At 35.7% G+C, this 20,488-nt stretch overlaps 2 protein-coding genes across 2 annotated transcripts; both read right to left on the bottom strand.

Moving 5' to 3' along the window:
* Window positions 1-10,068: 10,068 nt before the first annotated feature.
* Window positions 10,069-12,180, bottom strand: LOC138883427 (uncharacterized). The gene is made up of 3 exons (XM_070164114.1): window positions 11,546-12,180; window positions 11,028-11,215; window positions 10,069-10,688 (listed from the first exon to the last, which is right to left on the bottom strand). Exons 1-3 carry the CDS (start codon window positions 12,178-12,180, stop codon window positions 10,069-10,071), a joined length of 1,443 nt encoding a protein of 480 aa, XP_070020215.1.
* A 329-nt stretch (window positions 12,181-12,509) lies between these two features.
* Window positions 12,510-13,267, bottom strand: LOC104240317 (uncharacterized). The gene is made up of 2 exons (XM_009795146.2): window positions 12,875-13,267; window positions 12,510-12,749 (listed from the first exon to the last, which is right to left on the bottom strand). Exons 1-2 carry the CDS (start codon window positions 13,265-13,267, stop codon window positions 12,510-12,512), a joined length of 633 nt encoding a protein of 210 aa, XP_009793448.2.
* Window positions 13,268-20,488: the final 7,221 nt, after the last annotated feature.

The following is a 20,488-nucleotide window of genomic DNA, read 5'->3' as shown; positions in this document are numbered from 1 at the left end:
GTCCGAATCTCGAGTTTTGACTAAGCGGGCCCGGGGTCGATTTTTGATTTTTTGGGAAAAATGCTGAAAAACTTATAATTATGTATTGAAATTGATTTCTTTAGCGATAATTAATGTAATTAAGTTAATTATGACTAGATACGAGTGATTCGAAGATGAAAACTAGAAAAAAAGCGGTAATTGAGCAGTGAGTGGCCTGTGGATTGAGGTAAGTGTTTGGTTGAGCAATGTAGTTTTTCAACTCATCTTGTAAGCCTGATTGCTCCTCTCCGATTAGCAAATCTTACCGGTGAATTGTCTTGAGATTGATGTGGAGACTGCACAAGTGTATTTCCTAGTGTCACCTCACGACTACTTTCCTGTTGGCTGCTTTGATTAGTTTCAGACATAATTTGTTTGTATCGAAATAAGAAGAATATAAGGAAAAAAGTGAACGACTGTTACAATCTCGGCAGCAAAACCAAACTGTTTAACCAAAAATAATTTTTAAGGTCAAACTAATTAATTTTGTATTTATGGCACTGACAACCGATTTGACTCGCTTTTTCAAATATAAATAATATGAAAATGAAAATGAATAATATAAATAATAGAGAGATAAAAGGAAAAAGAAATCTTATTGATGTGAGTAGATCTTCTTCTGCTTAAGCAAAATATTTAATTGCCAGATAAGATAATAGAACACAAAGCGATCTTCATACTATATTCTGAGAATAAGTGAATGGTTTTCAAATGGTGATATAAAGTACGGAATATAGATTTAAATAGTAATCCTATTAGTAATTGATTGTCTTGTTCAACTCCTGCTCGTTACTATCATTTATTGTATTTTACATAATTGAATCGTAACTGATGGCGTATTGATGGCAAATCCCGTATAATCTGGAATTAGTTGATTCTTTCCATATTCGTAACTATGAGTGATCCTTAGATCATACCCGATGCTATTCTTTTAGAAATAGTTTCGGGGCTATTGGTTACGGTACTAATACGTCCCTTTGCTAATGGATGTACTTTACACGTTATTCTTTATTTTCTTCGTAACTGATCTATACGAAGAATTTATTTTCACTAACACACTACCCAAAAAACTTAAAGACTTCTTTAAAAGAATCACAGAGCAAATTAAAAAAATAATCCATGGTACCATGTTTAATAATTTAAATAAATAGGAAAGTATCTCGCATTCAAAATTTTACCAAAATATGCAACATCTTTTTTTCTTTTTAATCTTACAATTCCAACAAATCTAAATAAATCAAGTTACACAACCAATAATTGGAAACGGAAAAATATATACTACTAGCACATATGTACTAGCAAATTTTAATCTATTGACCATTGACCGGTAACTTAGCCCCATACCATATGACCAACTATGTAGGTTATCTCTCTAAGCATGTCTGACATGTGAGCAATATCAATCGCGACAAGTCAATCGAGTTATAATTGTCAAGATTATGAGCTCTGAGTGAGTTCTACTCCTCCTTCAATGGAGGATTCAGAACATTCTAGAATGTGTATTTCGAAGAGAGAGCGAGAGAAATGAGCAGTGAGGAGTCTCTGATTGGGAAAAACAAACTAGAATTATCTATTACTGAGTATTGTCCTCGTTACACACATAAGCAACAAAAAATACAATTAAACTAACTAAGCTGACAACTAGAACTTAACTAATGCTATGCTAAGTCAGCAGTGTATATACAAGTATGTATAAATATAGAATATAATCTCAATACTACCCCTCAAGTTGGAGGTGAGGTAATCACAGCCAGCTTGCCAAGAACAGAGGAATGCTTTACCCCAGTAAGTGCTTTAGTGAGAACATCTGCAGTTGCTCTGTAGTGCCAATATGATGCAAGGAAATGAGGCCCTCCTGAAGCTTGGTGCGCACAAAATGGCAATCCACTTCAATGTGTTTTGTTCGTTCATGGAACACATGATTCCTCGCAATGTGTATAGCAGACTGGCTATCACAATGTACATGTATGGTCAAGGAGACAGGAACAGTGAGCTTTTCAAACAACCTGTGCACATACTAGCTCACCCACCACCTTCTTAAGTGCTCTGTATGTACTCTACTTGAGGATAAGGAAATAGTTTCCTGTTTCTTGGACTTCCAGCTCACAGGACTACCTCCTAGAAGGATAATGTAACCAGACATAAACCTCCTGAATCAGGGTAAGCTGCCCAGTCAGAATCACAGTAAGCCGTGATGGAAAGACTAGATGCATTGCTGAAGTACAGGCCCAATGTAGGATCCTTCTTGAGGTACCTCAACATGTGATAAGCTGCATGTAGATGAGGTTCCTTAGGGTCTTGCATAAACTGACTCAAATGTTGGACCTCATAGGGTATATCCAATCTAGTGTTTATAAGAAAATTCAACTTCCCAACCAATCTTCTGTAGAAAATAGGATCAAATAAAGGAGAGCCCTCTTTAGCCTTCAGTTTCATAGTAGGATCAAGAGGAGAGGTCAGGTTGGTTGAGTGCAAGCAATCATATTCTTTCAGAAGGTCCAGAACAAATTTTCTCTGTGAGATAATAATACCATCTTCCTTGTAAAGGACCTCTAGTCCTAGAAAATAATGCAGTTGTCCCAAATCTTTTATTTTGAATCTATCATATAGGAAAGCTTTGAGCTAACTAATTTCTTCTAAATCAGTCCCTATGAGGAGAACATCATCAACATAAACTGCTACAAAAACAGTTGAAGAACCTTGCTTCTTAAAGAACAGGGAATAATCATGCATGGAATGTGTGTAGCCGCTTGTGTACAAAGCCTCAGTCAATTTATCATACCACTGTTTACTGCTTGTTTTAGCCCATAGAGGGACTTGTTCAGCTTGCAGACCAAGTTTGGGGACTTCAGCTCAAGCCCTGGTGGAGCTTTCATGTAGACTTCCTCAGGCAGATCTCCATGAAGAAAAATATTATTTACATCTAATTGGTAAATTTGCCATCTCTTCTTAGCTGCAATGGCAATTAAGGATCTGACAATGGTCATCTTGACCAGAGGAGAAAACGTTTCAGTGTAATCTATTCTAGCTTGTTGTGTGTACCCCTTCACAACTAGTCGGGCTTTGTACCTTTCTATACCATCTGCTTTGTGTTTTACCTTGTACACCCACCTACAACTAATGGTATGTTTACCGTTTGGCAAAGGGACTAAGTCCCAAGTATTATTGGCATATAAGGCCTCAAACTCTTGAGTCATGGCACTCTGCCAAGCAGGATACATGGCTGCCTCTTCATATGAAGTTGGCTCTCTATTATGACAAATATTTCTTCAACATGCTGACTATTAGAGTGCGAGCCATCAGGAGTAATATGGTTATTTTGTGAAAACAAAGCATGGAGGGAAAAAATGGAATTACATTTCAAATTGGGTAGATTACATACATAATCATATAAGTGAGATGGGAGTCTTGATTCTCTACCAGATCTTCTTTGGGCTAAAGGTTCTATGGAAGAAGGATAAGGCTGAGTGGTTGAAGGTAATGTAGGAAGATGGAAGTGATCGGTGTGAGTTTGTGATTCAGAGGAAGGAGATGTACTAGAAGGATAAATATGTGACATATCAGGTAGATTAGTTGTGGTGCTGGAGGAAGAAAGGGTGAACTGATTTGTGTCCCCTTGATCAGTGGTAGAAGTTGTAGGAGAAATAATAATGTAATCAGGTAGGTGATCTGTAGAAGAAGATGTAGGAAAGTATGAGGGTAGATTTTGTACATCTGAAGTAAAAGTGAAAATGGCTTTATGAAATAAGACATCTCTGGAGACAAAGATTTTCTTACTGGCTAGACTTTGTACTTTGTAACCTTTTGTCCCAAATGGATAACCTACAAATACATGTGGAGTGGCCCTTGGTTCAAAATTTTCCCTGAAGGGTTTGGGCACAATAGGATAACACAAACAACCAAAGCTTCTCAAGTGGGAGTAGGTTAGTTTCTTGTCATACAAGAATTCAAAAGGACATTTATTCTTTAGATGAACTGTTGGTAGCCTATTGATTAGAAAGGTTGTTGTAAGGACACACTCTCCCCAATATATTAGTAGTAATTTGGACTGAAAAAGAAGTGCCCTGGCAACTTCAAGAAGGTATATGTGTTTTCTTTCCATCACCCCATTTTGTTTGGGTGTATAAGAACATGTTTTATGGTGATTTATACCTTTTGATCGAAAGAAAGAAGAAGCTTCATTGCTAGTGAATTCTAGGCCATTATCTGTCCTTACACACTGAACATTGGTTTTGAATTGGTTCTCTACCATAGTTACAAAAGTTTTTATGATTTGAAGAGCATTGCTTTTATAGCTTAGAAGATGTGTCCAAGTTGACCTATTGTAGTAATCCACTAAGGTGATGAATACTTGAAATTATTGTGTGTTGCTACATGATAGGGTCCTCACATGTCAACATGAAGAAGTTCAAAGATTTTTGTAGTACTGGTTATTTTTGAGGGAAAATGAGTCTAGAGTGTCTGGCCATGGGACAAATGGAACAAATAAATGGTTATCTAGGAGAGAAAGATGCATGTATAGTAGGAATGCCTTTCATTTTATTGAATGGTACATGACCAAGTCTATAATGCCACAGAAGATCCACACTGTTTTTGAGAGAGGTAGAAGAAAGCAGAGTAGAAGCACTGTCTTTATTATTGTAAATGAAATTATTTACAGTAGGGCGGTGGGAATGGGATAGACAATGTCCTGCATTCATATCAATAGCATGACTGGACAAGCAAGGAAGTGCACACTTTGAAACAGAAATGAGACTACCTTTCTTGGGACATTGAGAACATAGAAAGTAAAGTCCATCATACATCTTACCAATCTCCAGAGGTTTCTTCAGTGAAGGGGCCTGCAGTAGACAGGAAGTATCAGAAAATAAAGCAACACATTTGAGATGCACTGCTAATGAACTAATGGAGACTAGATTAAACTTGAAGGATGGTATAAACAGGACTTTATGTAAGATGATTTTGGGGGCTAGATGTACATCTCCTATTTGGGTTACTTTAACTTTGTAACCATTTCGCAATTTAACAAGCAAGGGATATGGTAGATTTATAATATTTTGTAGGTGAGTTTAATTGAAAGTCATATGATGTGAAGCTCCTGAATCTAATATCCATGAGTCAGCTTTTGCATTGAAATATTTGCATGATGGATTATCAAAATCAATGGAAAAAGTGCAAGCAATCATACCTGCAAAATTCACAGAAGCTCCACCAGAAACACTTAAAGTGCCTTCTCCTCCACTTCCAACTTGAAAATGCTGCAGTAAATTGAGAATTTATCCATATTGTTCCTTTAAAAGGCTCATGTTCTGATTGTCTCCCTGATGTTCTAGTTCAACTACTTTAGTTGACAACATGTCTAATGACATTCCCAGCACATTTGCAACTGCATTTGCCACAGTGCTCTTCCCGTTGTTGGACCTCATGTTGTTGTTACTATTGTTATACCCTTGTGAATTCTGATTATACTGCTGTGTGCCAAAGCCTTGAGGGTATCCATGCAGCTTGTAGCATCTGTCTTTGGTATGTCCTAGTCATTTGTAGTGGTCACAAAATGGTCTAGGCATGTTGTTTGAAGTCTGATTCCCACCAGGTGAGTAATTTGTCTTAAAGGTTCTTCCCCCTACATTGACATTCAACGCAGAGGAATCAAAATTCAATTGATTTCTAGGCTTGAATTCTCTCTGCTTCTCCTCCTGTATCAGTAAAGCAAATGCATGTGCCATAGAAGGCAATGGGTTCATCATAAGAATGCTTCCCCAAACAAATGTGCAAACCTCGTTGAGTCCCATTAGAAACTGTATGCGTCTTCTATCCTGCTCTACATTGTGCATGTTATCCTTTGCTCCACAAGTACACACACTACTATGGTGAGCTACGGTGAGTTTTAGCACTGAATATGTTTAACTCTTCCTAGAGTTTCTTCATTTTTGTATAATAACATGTGATGTCAAGCACTCCTTGACTCAAATCGTTAATCTCCTTCTAGATTTGATACAACTTAGCTCCATTCATCTGATCATGTCGATCCTCCAATTCCTTCTGCAATTCAGCAGAATTATTTACATACTCAACGCTGTCTGCAATGTCCTTCGCTAAAGAGTTTAGAATCCATGAAGTAACCATGTCATCACACCTCTCCCACTGACAAAACTGTGGAGAGGTCACATCAGGCCTCACACACTCTCCATTCATAAAACCTAGCTTATTTTTCACTAAGAGGGACCTTAACACTCCTCTTCTCTAGGAGCGATAGCCAACTCCATCAAAAGGAACAGGTACTAAGGTAGAACCCGGAATGTCAGATTAGAGTGGACTAGTTGTATCAATTACCGTTTGCATGGTCTCTGTTGTCGTCGCTTCGTCGGTTTGGTACGGAACCGCCATGAGAATATTGAATCAGTTGGATTACTGCTCGCCTAGCCGGAATTAAGCTCATAAACCTTTACTCACTGACAATTGTTGGTGGATATGTCTATTCAGAACTTTTCCCCAAATTGTTTGTTTGTGAAAGAAAAACCCTAGATTACTCTGTGATTGAAAACAGAAGAAGAGAAATTAGATTCAACAGCGTGATCGATGAAGAAGACCTTCGCTCTGGTACCATGTCAAGATTATGAGCTTTGAGTGAGCTCTACTCCTCCTTCAATGGAGGGTTCAGAACATTCTAGAATGTGTATTTCGAAGAGAGAGAGAAATGAGTAGTGGGGAGTCTCTGATTGGGAAAAAGAAACTCGAATTATCTATTACTGAGTATTGTCTTCTTTATACACATAAGCAACAAAGAATACAACTAAACTAACTAAGCTGACAGCTGGAACCTAACTAATGTTATGCTGACTCAGCAGTGTATATACTAATGTGTATAAATATAGAATATAATCTCAATAATAATGAAAATACATGTAAATAGAATTTGTTCTTTTTTTTGGTTTCACATTTTATGTTCAGTATCTATATTGAGGTCTGACTAAATTTAAATTCGCACTGAAAAGTCCCACATAAAGAAGTAAAGTGTTCCCTAACAAAAGTGACTTCCTATCAGGGTATAAATTAAAGTAGTTTGATGACTAGTAAGCCATCCTTAATGCCATTTAGGATTTTTTTTCCAGTTAAGTCGATTGCCCGCTGCCTTTCACTAATAGAACTGGTATTTACTTTTATGTCTATATATCAGGTTCTAATTCCAGTCGAGATAAAAACATTGAGTTAGTCATTATTTTTTATCTGTCTAATCATTGGTGGACAATGTAATACGATAGCTATATTAATGGGAGGTACCAGATTTCCAATGGAACTAATCGAGGTATACGCAAACTAGCCTGACACCACGGTTATCAAAATTTATATCATCACACCATTTTCCCCTTTCCCTTTCCCAGCCTCTTTCACCCTTCCCCAAAACGAGAAAACAAATCATTTCCATGCACGAAAAGATGAATAACAAAAGATCCAACCAACAACAAAAAGAGGAAGAAAGTGAAAGGAAAAAAAGAAAGAAAGAATAAGTCTAGAACACGAAGGTTTGTTAGATATGTATACCTGGACTTGGAACTAGCAAACTGATAAAGCTTGTCAGTGCTGGAGAAAACAAAAACACCCACTTGAGCATCACAAAGAATAGACAAATCCTCAGCTTTCTTGAACAGCCCTGCCCGCCGTTTGAAAAAAAGTGATTTGCCTACTACTTACGTTTTCAATCTTTTTCATCTCTATTTTCCCTCTCCCCATTTTCCTCTCCTTTCTTCTCTCTTTTCCTTTCTAAGGAAGAAAAGCAATAAAGCCTCTCAGTTTTCTTATACAATAATACAAATACAATGAATGTTGATTGCCAGTGTGAACTAATTCATCTCTTATATATATATGGTTAATTAGGTTGTATTGTTGGGGTGGGGAATGTCTAATGAGGGAGAGGAATTAATACTTCCTTATTTGGAAGGGAAATATATATGGAGAGGAAATAATGGATTTTCCATGTGTAGCAAAGTAACTTAATATGGCTTTGCCGTTTTATACTTTTGATTTTTGGGGTTTTCCCACTTTTGGATTCTTTTTTCTATAAAAGAATGTTTAGATTATCATATAGATTTGGTATCCCTCAATTACGGCCACCTTTTCATTTTCTTTCCTAAACTGAATGAAGGAAAACAAAAATAATCTCATAACCCTCCGTGCGTTCCCTAAACGGAAAATTACGCGACACATCAAATATTTATACTATATTTATCATTCGTAGCTATACTTTTAATAAATTTATCATTCGTAGCTATATTTAAATTTTATAGCAAATCTATGAAATCAAAGATTAATTATTTTGAACTGAAATAAGAGAGCAACAAGCTCTCATAGCTCAGTTCTTTAGAGCGCACCTAGCTAGTGAAGGTTGATAGCATCCAGAGCTGGAAGCTTCAGCAGTGAGGATGTTTGGGGAAGAAGACGAGAGGATTTTCAGAGAGGGAATTCGAGAGAGAAAATGAATATCTCTATTATCCTCTTCTTCTAAGCTAAAACTGTATCTGTACAATGAGTATATATAGACAAACACCTACTTATAAAACTAACCGACTACCTATAGTAATAACCGTCTAACTAACTCACTAACTGTGCAAATAATACAACTTAATGTACAATACTCTACATCCACAGCTTTTATTAACTCACCACTCTTCTACACTCCCCGTCAAGCTGATGGCTTGAACAGGTTCTTCAGCCCAAGTTTCTCCAGTAGATAGTTATGTTGCACCTTACCCAAGCTTTTGGTTAACAAATTAGCTAGTTGCTCTTTGGTAGAAACATGTTCAGTTCTCATCACCCCTTGCATGATTTTTTCCCTTACAAAATGGCAGTCTATGCCTATATGTTTAGCCCTCTCATAAAAAATTGGGTTTGCAACAATCTGAATGGCTGCCTTGCTGTCACACATAAGATCAATAGGTAACTTTAGCTTCACACCAAGCTCTTCAAACAGCCCTATTAACCAGGTCACTTTAGTTGCACATGTGCTCGTACTTCTAAACTCAGCTTCTGCATAGCTCTTTGAAATAGTGTCTTGTTTCTTAGACTTCCATGATACAAGTGCATTCCTAAACTTGACAATGTAGCAAGTAACTGACCTTCTTGTCTGTAGACAGGCACCCCAGTCAGAGTCACAATAGACAGTAAGCTTATTTGGGCTATCAGCAGGCATAAGTAGGCCAAGTCCAGGTTCAGCTTTGATGTATCTCACCACTCTAAGGGTAGCTTCCATATGTGACACCTTTGGACAGTGCATGAATTGACTAAGAACTTGCATTGCAAAGGATAGGTCAGGTCTGGTGGTCATGGTGAGATATAGAAGTCTTCCAACTAAACTTTGAAAGCTACTAGGATCTTTTAATATCTTATCCTCAGGATTGACATTCATCCAGTTGTCATACTCTATTGTAGTTAGTTTCTGATTCATTTAAAGTGGAGTTCCTACTCCGCCAAGACCAAATTCAGAGATCAATTCCATGACATACTTTCTCTAATTCATCACTATGCCTTCCTTAGACCTGGCAAACTCAATTTCCAGAAAGAACTTCAATTCACCAAGATCTTTCATTTTGAAGCTAGTTTGCAGATCTCTTCTTGTCTTATTTAGCTGCTTAGAATTGGTGCCAGTGATGAGTAAATCATCTACATAGACTAGGACAATCACAATGTCATCATTTGTTTGTTTAGTGATCAAATAATAGTCAAAATGACTCTGCTTGAATCCCATCTTCACAAGGGTTTCAGTGAGTTTTAAGTTCCATTACCTTGGGGCCTACTTAAGGCCATACAATGATTTGTGTAATTTGCAGACCTTCTTTGTCTCCCTCTGTCTACAAAATCCTTCAGTAATATGCATGTACACTTCTTCAAGAAGATCACCATTGAGGAATGCATTGTGAACATTCATTTGGTAGATTAACCAGTGTTTAGCAGCAGCCAGTACAATGATGGACCTCACAGTCACCATCTTAGCCACAGGAGAAAAGATCTCAGTGTAATCAAGGCTCTCTCTCTGGCTGTACCCTTTGGCCACTAGTATGGATTTGTATCTTTCAACCTCTCCTGAAGCTTTGTATTTGATTTTAAAAATCCATTTGCATCCATGCGAGTCTTGCCAGGAGGAAAGTCTACAATAGTCCAAGTGTTATTGTCTTCAAGTGCTGCAACTTCCTGCTTTATTGCATGTACCCATTTAGGGTCAAACATAGCCTCTTTGAAGGTCTTGGGCTCAGTTACTGTTGAGTGAAGAGCCAGCATGTGTTGATAAAGTGGTTTCAGATGTGAGTAGGTAACATAGGAGGAAATAGGATATGTGCAGGAGTTGCCCACTGATTTGGTAACATAATCCTGCATCCATAATGGAGGTCTACTTGGTCTGCCAGATCTTTTGAGCTCCATAGAAGTGGATGGTTCAATTAAAGAATTGATGTTTGCAGCTGATTGTGAGAGAACTTCTGCATTAGATTGTGCAGGAATCTGAGAAGATGAGGAGAGAATCTTTGCATGAGCTTGCTCAGGAATCTGAGGAGATGATGAAACCTTCCCCTCAGTTGGATCATTCATAGGAGTGGAATGATGTGTGAGAGTTGGAGACACCTCTGTACTAGAATCATCAGATGATAACAAGTCCAGAACTGGAAATATAGGAGTACCTGCAGACTTCAGACGTTTGAAGGGAAAAACATCCTCTTTGAACACCACATTTCTGCTTACTAAGAGAGTTTTGTTCTGAAGATCATATAGTCTGTATCCCTTTTAGGCGGAAGAGTAACCCACAAGTACTGCTGGGATGGCTCTAGAGGTAAACTTATCCATGTATTTAGGGACAACTGCATAGCACAGGCATCCAAATACTCTCAGGTGACTTAGAGAAGGAGCATGCAAATAAAGCATCTCAAATGGAGATTTGAAGTTGATGACTCTTGATGGTAGCCTATTCAGAAGATAGAAAACATTGTTGACACATTCACCCCAAAATCTGAGAGGAATACCTGCTTGGAACCTTAATGCTCTGGCTATTTCAAGGATAGTTCTGTGTTTCCTTTCTGCTATTCCATTATGTTGTGGAGTATAAACACATGTACTTTGATGTTCAACTCCAAGAGAAGATAGGAATTCCTTGAAGTCAGTGCTAAAGAACTCATTGCCATTATCTATTCTGAGTATCTTAACAGAAGTACTGAACATATTTTTGACTTTAGCAAAGAATTCCTTAAGCGCTACTATAGTATCAGACTTCGAATGCAAAAGAAAAATCCAGGTAAATCTAGTGTGGTCATCCAAAATTGTGACAAAATTTTTTTTGCCATCATATGTTGGGACTATGTAGGGACCCCAAATATCACAATGTAGTAAATCAAAAGCAGAAGTAGACACAGTATTACTCAACTGAAAAGGCAATCTTGTTTGTTTTACAAGAGGACATACAATACAATGTTGTTGAGAATCAGATTTCAAGTGTCTAAGCAACTCATATTTCTTTATTACTTATAATGGAGCATGCCCTAACCTCTTATGCCACAAGCTACTAGAATCTGATACAACATACATGTAGGAGTAGTTAGTCTTATTTGTAGAACCTGTGTTATTCACTTGTTGTTTGGAGTCCTGACATGAGGCTTTCACTTGCTTTTCCTGTAACACATATAGTCCATATTTCTCCCTACCAATCCCCTTCACTTGTCTATTGAAGAGATCCTGGAAGATGCAAAAGTCAGGAAAGAACAATACCAAGCATTTCAGTTCTTTAATGAGTTTGGATACTAAGAGAAGATTGGACTTAAACTCAGGTATATACAACACATTAGATATGAATTGGCTCTTAAAAACAGAATCCAATCCTGTGTGTATAATTGATGTTACCCCTCCTGTAGGTAAATGCACATTATTCCTGTCTGATTTTGGTACTAATTTGTATGCCCTCAATATTTGTAAGCTAAAGGTCATGTGATTAGAAGCACCTGTATCCACAATCCATTCTCTATCACTATAGATAGACACATGATCTGTTTCTGTACCTGCAGTTGTTGACCTGGTTGAGGGTCCTTCATCTGATCCATTGCTGAGAATTTGAATGATCTGCTGATACTGCTCTGGTGTGAAGAAGGTTGAGGGAGCTTGTTGCTGACCTGCTAGTAACGTCATAGAGGTGAAACCTCCCCTAACAGGTGAGTGTTGCCCAAGTTTCAGGATCATTTGCTCCACGCGTTACATCTCCTGTAATAAGTGTCATCCAGCCAGCTTGATTTGCATAGGAGTTACCAGTTCTAGTTGCTCCTACTCTTTTTTAGGCTTGAAGTCTAGTGGATATCCAACTAGTTTATAATAATTTTCCTTAGTATGACCTTTCAGATGATAGTACTCATACACATGTATGTTTCTTTTTGGTCCAAGTTTGAAGTTAGAACCATCATAGTTTCCCCCTTATTACTGAACAAGGCAGTGCTTTCTATTGCCTCAATGACCTGTGAGGTTTATATGAAATTAGCCAAGTTTATTTGGCTCTTTTGATCTATGATCATGGAGTATGCCTTGTTTACAAATGGAGTAGGATACATCATTGTGATCTGACTCCTTGCTTGGTTGTATGACTCAGTCAAACCGGTTAAAAACTGCATTAACCTTTGATACTCAAAGTGCTCGAGATATTTCCTTGACTCAAGACATTGGCAACTAGGACAGGGCATTATAGCATCAAACTCATCCCAAAGGTCCTTGATTTTAGAAAGATAGTCTGAAACAGTTATTGTGCCTTGAGTAAGTGAGTAATTTCTTTATGCAAGTATTATACCCTAGCACCATTCACTTTATCAAACCTTTCTTTCAAATCCTCCCATACCTTGTGAGAATTTGAGGCATACACTATACTGCTTAATACTCCTGGTCTTATAGCATTCATGATCCAAGACAAAACTACATCGTTTACCTTCTCCCATTGATCATATAACTCAGGTTCAAACCTAGACTTAGGAAATCTACCATCAACAAAACTTAGTTTGCTTTTACCTAACAGTCCAATTCTCATAGATATGCTCCAAATAGCATAGTTCTCAGATCCAGTTAACTGAAGAGAGATTAAGGCGCTACTTGGAGTGTCAGTTAGTTGTAGGTATAGATGATGGTTATGATCAATTGTAGGGAAGACCTTGCCTCGAAGGGGAGAAGCTGTCTCGTCAGAAATTCTAGTGGTTAGTCCAACTAGTGTGATACTTGTTTCCTCGCCAATTGCCATGGAGATTGTAGATAAGCTCAGAACTGTTGTACAATTGATCTGATTTACAATAAATTAGTTCAAATTTCAGAATCCTAGTTTTGGACTCAGTGCTAGAGAGATGATTCAATGCCAAAAATTGAAGAGAATTGAAGATATTCAATGGCCGGAGATTCACGATGCGGCTCTGATACCATGATAGCATTCATAGCTGGAAGCTTCAGCATTGAGGATGTTTCAGGAAGAAGACGAGAGGTGTTTCAGAGAGGGAATTTGAGAGAGAAAAGGAATATCTCCATTATCTTTTTTCTTCTAAGCTAAAACTGTATCTATACAACGAGTATATATTGACAAACAGCTACTTATAAAACTAACTGACTACCTACAGTAATAACTAACTTACTAACTGTACAAACAATACAACTTAATGTACAATACTCTACAACCACAGCTTGTATTGACTCACCACTCTTCTGCAAAGGTTTTGAGTTCAAACCTCAACAAGAATATTTTATTTTTCTATATTTCGCCTTAGTTGTATTTGTTGCGCGAACAAATACAGTCGATACATGTTGTATTCTTTGTATGTACCCATGTATACAATTGATATAAATTGTATCATTTGTATACACCTTTGTAATTTGCCTTGGTTATGGTTGATACTACAAATGGTAGGTAAATTATAGTTATTAGACTCTAAACTATAGTGGTTTATAAAATTCAACTTCTCTAAAATGTTATCATACTCCTATGAATATGTAGACCAAAAGAGAAACCGAAAAGAGCCAAAACTGCCCATATACTATCCGCTTAGGAATACTTTTGCCCTTTGTTAATAGTTGGGTATTTTTTGGCCCCGCCGTTATAAAATCGGCATATATTTATTTTTGTAATTTGTAAAAGATTCACTTTTGCCTGTCTTACTAATGGAGCCATTAAAAGAGTAAAAATAAAAAATAAATATAAAAAAGGTCAAAAATTACCCTTCAAGTTTGTGAAATATTTATTTTTGGCCTCAGTATAATAGTTTTGATTCATATTTCCCCTTTTTCACTAAGGGGCCCATTTTGGACCTTAATTTGTGCGTATTAAAATCACAAAATGATACTTCACAATTAATTAAACTTCCTTTATTGATCATGCCCCTCCCCTCTCCCATTTAAGTTTAACTCAACCTCAAATAAACACACATTTGAATCTTTTTCCTACATAACTTTTACTTTAGTTAATAGTTTATTTATTAGCGGTAGAAATATAACATTCTATTCCTTGTTTTGCTTACTCTAGTAGCTTTCTGTTGTTGTTATGTTTGTTTTAATTAGTTTTGACGTGTGCCCAATTTTTCCATTTTCTTAATTTTCTTATTTTTGAATTGAGAATTTTCATGAAATTTTAAGGATTTTTTGCTTGATACTCGTTGTGTCTAGTGATTTTGTGGGAACATCTATCTGATGTTTATTTTTTAAAGTTAATGCTTTTATTAATTTAAGAAAAAAGGGAGAAAGGAGTGATAAATAAGAGGAGGTTTAATTAATTGCCAAGTATTATTTTGTGGTATCAGTATGCACAAATTAATGTTCAAAATGGATCTCTCAGTGAAAAGGAAAAATATTAAATAAAGGCGAAATATATAAAGCGTCCCTATAAGTTGTCCTCAACAATCAATTGAACACCTCAACTGAGGCCATTTCCGGCTAGACACTTTATTTATTCACAAAAGAAGATCAACTAAACACCCGACCATGTCAGCCTCCATCGCGTGAAATACACTCTCTGGGACGCGAGTTGCCTACCTAAAATTAGATTTTTTCTTTTTCTTTTCCTAAAATAATATGGACCCCACCTCATTTTCACACCTTTCTCCTCCAATTTTCACACCTCCTCCTCTCAATATCAGATTTTTTGCCAAAAGATCTTTTTTTCTTCTTCAAACAAACAAGTGAGCCGAACACATTGTAAAACACGCAGAGACACACAGTAGCAAATTATTTTTCTTTTGAGAAGCATTTGTGACAACAAAAATTTCACATTTGGATTAAAAAAGAAATGTCAGAATCTGTAAAAACGGGGCCAGAAGAAGAAGAGTAAGAAAAAAATGGCAAAAAGAAGAAGAAGAAATTGAAAATGTCGGTGGTAGTACGAGTTCGATGGAGTCCATTTTACAAGCTATAATCTTGGTTCCTATGAATCATTGTGTAGATAAAGGCGATGGAAGTTGGGGTCGATTGTGTGAGATCGAAAGGGGTTGATTTGGATTGAAAGGAAAAAGATGAATGGGGGTGGGGGTGGGGTGGCGCTGGTTTTGGTCTGGAAGGAAGAAGATGAAGTTGGAGGCGGTTTTGGCGCTGGTTTTAAAGACAACTTAAAAGGACGCTTTATGTATTTTGCCTTAATTTAATTATTATACCGAGGGCACGCAAAAGTAAATGTATCACAAATTTGAGGGGTAATTTGAACCTTTTTCGTATTTATTTTTTACTTATGGCTCGGTCAATGAAAAGAGAGAAAAGTAAACCTTTCGCAACCACATGAGCAAATATGTGTCCAGTTTGTAGCGGCAGGGGCAAAAAAGTCTACCTAATTATTACCGAAGGGAAAAAGTGTTCCCAAGCGGATAGTACAAGGACAATTTTGGTCATTTTCCGAAAAGAGAAAAGAAATTAAATTTGCTAGTTCCAAGTGAGATTGTTCACATGAAACTTTCAATATTATTCTGTTCCATTTGAACTGTTTTATTTCTATTTCGAATACAATAACTCGCATTTATGCCTTTACCACAAACTTCATTCTTACTATGATTAGCAAGCCATCACAAATGTATACAAGTTTCTGTTTTCAGTAGTAATTTCCTTTTGGTCAAAAATCTATTGCTTTAGCTTCTTATTGTTTTGGTAACTATGAAATGAAGTGGAAAGTTTTGCAGAATTTCATTCTTGTTTGGTTAACAAAGAGAAAAGAGAACAGATGAAAATCAAGGGGGGTGTATTTTCTTTTAAGCCCAATTCTTTGCCTGCACAAGACAGAATGACGCAGTATTTATATTGTATTTATATCTCTAAGAAAAATTTGGAACAATCCACGAAACCTTTAATATAGAGGAATATCATTGACAACAAAAGGATTCCACCAAAACAATCAAATTTGACAAGGACATGCCCCAATGGCTTGCTGAAGTAAACGTACCACAATGCTATTATATCAATTCTGCCTCTAGTCCAATATCAGAGGAACAGAATGTAATAACCTAAAATAATCTTTATATACTTATTAATTGTAAAATTAGAGAATTAACATTATTTTTAGCTATTGGGTCAAATATTAAGCTAGTAAAAAAAATTATTATAACATATAAGATAGTGTACTAGTAAATTTGTTAGTGGGCCAAATTTTATAATATATATATTGGTGGTAAATAAGTTAGCTTAATTGATTTTTTTTTTGCGAAAATAGCACGGTATAGCCAGTTTTCGGACTGGTCATTCAAAAATAGCCAGCGTTTACCAAGTCAATGAAAAATAGTCACTATTTTGCTGCAACAGAGACCGGTCCAGCATAATATACTGGAGTTTGGTGCACCTGTGTATGAACTCCAACATATTATGCTGGACCGGTATACTTTGCTGGCTCCAGCATAATATACTGGAGACTGGAGCACCGCAGTATAAGTACACTGGAACTCCATCATATTATGCTGGAGTTCCAGCATACTTATCCTGGAACTTCAATATAATATGCTGGAGTTCAAGTATACTTATGCTGGAACTCCAGCATAATATATTGGCGTATTTTTCGGGTTTTGAACAGTGTTTTCGCTCAGATTTATCTTTACATAAAAAAAGACAATATTTCGATTACTTTTGAAACTGAGCTATTTTTAAACGACCAATTGTAAATCTGGCTATTTTTGAATTTCTCCCTTTTTTAGGAGAAGAAACCGGTGGGCCTATCCCCACATTGTCAATCTCAGGTGTTAGGTTTTATTTAAAAACAAAAAGGAGCTTTGGGATATAAACTTGACGGCAACGTGAATAACGGAAATAGAAGCCAATTGGGTTGATTCCATTAACATTAAGTTTTAGGAAATTTTTGTTCCTATACCATATAGGAAACTATATTACCAAATATATTTATAGTTTGCATATTATCAGTTATGCTAATAGTATTTCTATAAAATATAGTCAATTTATTAAATAAAAAATCATTATAGTTGTAGGTTTCCTTGTTTAGGCGCGCTAATATTGGGGAATTAAATATTAAGAGGACTTACTTCCGTAGGCATTCATCATAAAACTCATAAACCTGAGTAATCTGGCGACTCTCATGATACAGATTCTCTTTCTAAAAAATTTCAACATTAAAAAGCAAATGAAGGAGAAGTTTTCATAATCTCTTTCCTGTTCTCCAAAAACTACATAACTTCTAAAAATGGATGAACAGTAGTTGTAATCAAATCAATTTCCTAAGGGTGGACTTCGATTTCTTTTGATGGCATTTGTTTCAGAAATACTTTCTGACTAGAGCATGAAATGCTCCGTTCTACACAAAGGCGGTTTTATAGATTCAACTGACTCCATTACTATACATACATATGCGTAATTTACAATGCAAATCACGCATTAAAAAGTATTGGCTGTTTCGTTTCAAAATTTAGCTACTCTGTTTTTGCTATACACTATGTTTCATCATTTTTTCTGATTTCAAAAATCAAAAACAATTAAATCTTCTACAATTCTTATGTAACAAACGCAATTATTTCCAAAATTCCAATTATGTTATAACTGAATGGGAATTGGGATAGCTATGGGAGATTTAGAGAATTTCGAATTTGGGTTTTCAAAAATCATTATTTGTTTGGATTGAGTATTCCTGCAAATAATTGTGAAAATGGTTTGGAGTTTATATCTCAATTTTGAGGGATTTTGGTAAAGATTAGACATGATTTTGGCTGAATTTCATATTGAAACTCGTCGAAGAAGAAGAAGAAGAAGAAGAAGAAGAAGAAGAAGAAGAAGAAGAAGAAGAAGACATGACATACATTATATTGCAGAAATTGTAGAAAAATTATAGATAAATTGTAGAAAAATTATATTCTGTTGTTTATTTATTTTTCTTTTATTCATTTAACTATTGTATGAAAGTTGATAAAACAAAAACTTAGGATCATATCCGCTATGTATAACTGTTCGCGATTTCAATATGTAATTGAGTATCACCAATGAGAATACAGTTGCATGTTTGCGCTGTTACATTTTATATCAAATTCTGGTTGTATATAAATGTACTACACTTTATCTACATTTTATCTACAAATAAACTACATGTCAGAGTAAATATATATATATCAGTATGGATTTTTACAATATCTACAAAAAATTTACATTTATTCTACAATAAAATTACATAGCATTTGAAATATTAATATGAAAATACAGAATTTCAATGTTTCTACAAATTATCTACAAAATTTCTACAAACTGTTCATAACAGAATTTATCTTTATTTTCGTGCATGTTCGTCTGGAACATTAAAGTTACTTGATATGCCAACATCTCCCGTTATAGAGGAATACAACTTATCTACAATTTTCTACAACTTTCACACATTATTTCCACCCAGTTAAATACAACTACAATAACATAAAACTTACATACAAATTTTCTACAAAATTTATATAATATATCTTTTGTATATTTTGTATCTGATTTATACATAGTAAAAACAAATTTCATACAACTAATTATATATTATACAACTTATCTGCAAATTATCTACAATTTGCGTACATAATTTCTACTAAGTTATATACAACTACAATATAATACCACTTAAATATAATTTTTATACAATGTTGTTCAACTTTCATACAATAGTTAAATGAATAAAAGAAAAATAAATAAATAACAAAATACATTTTTCTACAATTTCTGCAATATAATGTATGTCATGTCTTCATCTTCGAGTTTCAATCTGAAATTCAGTCAAAACCAAATCTAATCTTCATCAAAACCCCTCAAAATTGAGATATAATCTATAAACCATATTCCCAATTATTTGCAACAACACTCAATCTAAATAAATAATGATTTTTGAAAACCCAAATTCGAATTCAAAGCTTCAAAGCTTTTTAATGACTGTCAATGGTGGAATTGCTGCTCTCTTTCCTTTCCTCTTATATTACTGAAATTTGGAATTGAGAGATAGAGAGACGTAGAGAGAATTCTCAATACTTTGCAACAACATCCAATCCAAACAAACAATGTCTTTCGAAAATCCAAATTTGAATTCAAAGCTTCAAAGCTTTTTAATGATTGTCAATGGTGGAGGGGTTACAGATTTTCGCTGGTTTTAGAAGAGGAAATCGTAGGTGGTTGAAGAGGAAATCGTGGGTGTGGTTTGATACGTGAGTGAGGTGGTGAGATTTGGAGAGAGAAACTTGGGGGAGTGGGAATATACGGTTGAGTAAAATTAAGAGACTAATTAATATCATTAAGATCCTAAAATGGTACATAAATGGTAATTAGGTATATAGAAGGTAATTATATTAAAAGTTAAGCATGGAGGGTAATATAGTTTACTATATGACATAGGAATGTAAAAATTCCTAAATTTTAACACTTATTTTGGAGCAAAACATCGTTGTCCAAGAAGCAACAAAAAGCAATCACTTTAGCTACACTTTGGTGATAAGTTCAGATCGAGGCCATTGAAGGTCGTTTGGTTGGTGCTCTAGACATTGCCAGGTTGAAAAATTTGTGGTTAGCGAGGTAAGTGAGACTTTAAGTTTTGATGCCTGCTTTTCCAAAACTCGTTTAGAAAGTATGTTTTTTCTATCCGGTCCATGTGTTGGGACAATCGTGCACTTGGCAGAATCGTTGGTCATTGACCAGCTGTAAATATATATTATTTTGTAAAAATCTGAAATTATTTAATAAGTGATTTATGGTGAAGTGAGATGTGGCGTAACCTCGTGCTATAGCGTTACGGCGTTAGAAATTATTTCTTTGCTGTCGTAATATATTTGGGGTATTGTGTATGTTGCCGTGATAGATTTGGGGCATTGTGTATGCCACCGCTATATATTTGGGGCATTGTGTATGCCACCGCTATATATTTGGGGCATTGTATATGCCGCCATGATAGATTTGGGGCATTGTGCATGCTGCAGTGATAGATTTGGGGCATTGTGTATGCCGTCGTGATAGATTTGGGGCATAGTGTATGCTGCCGCTATATATTTACGGC

Source organism: Nicotiana sylvestris, chromosome 12 (assembly GCF_000393655.2).
Source record: "Nicotiana sylvestris chromosome 12, ASM39365v2, whole genome shotgun sequence".
Lineage (NCBI taxonomy): Eukaryota > Viridiplantae > Streptophyta > Magnoliopsida > Solanales > Solanaceae > Nicotiana > Nicotiana sylvestris.
The sequence above is the reverse complement of the archived record's forward strand: the minus strand, read 5'-3'. Positions and strand labels throughout refer to the sequence as shown.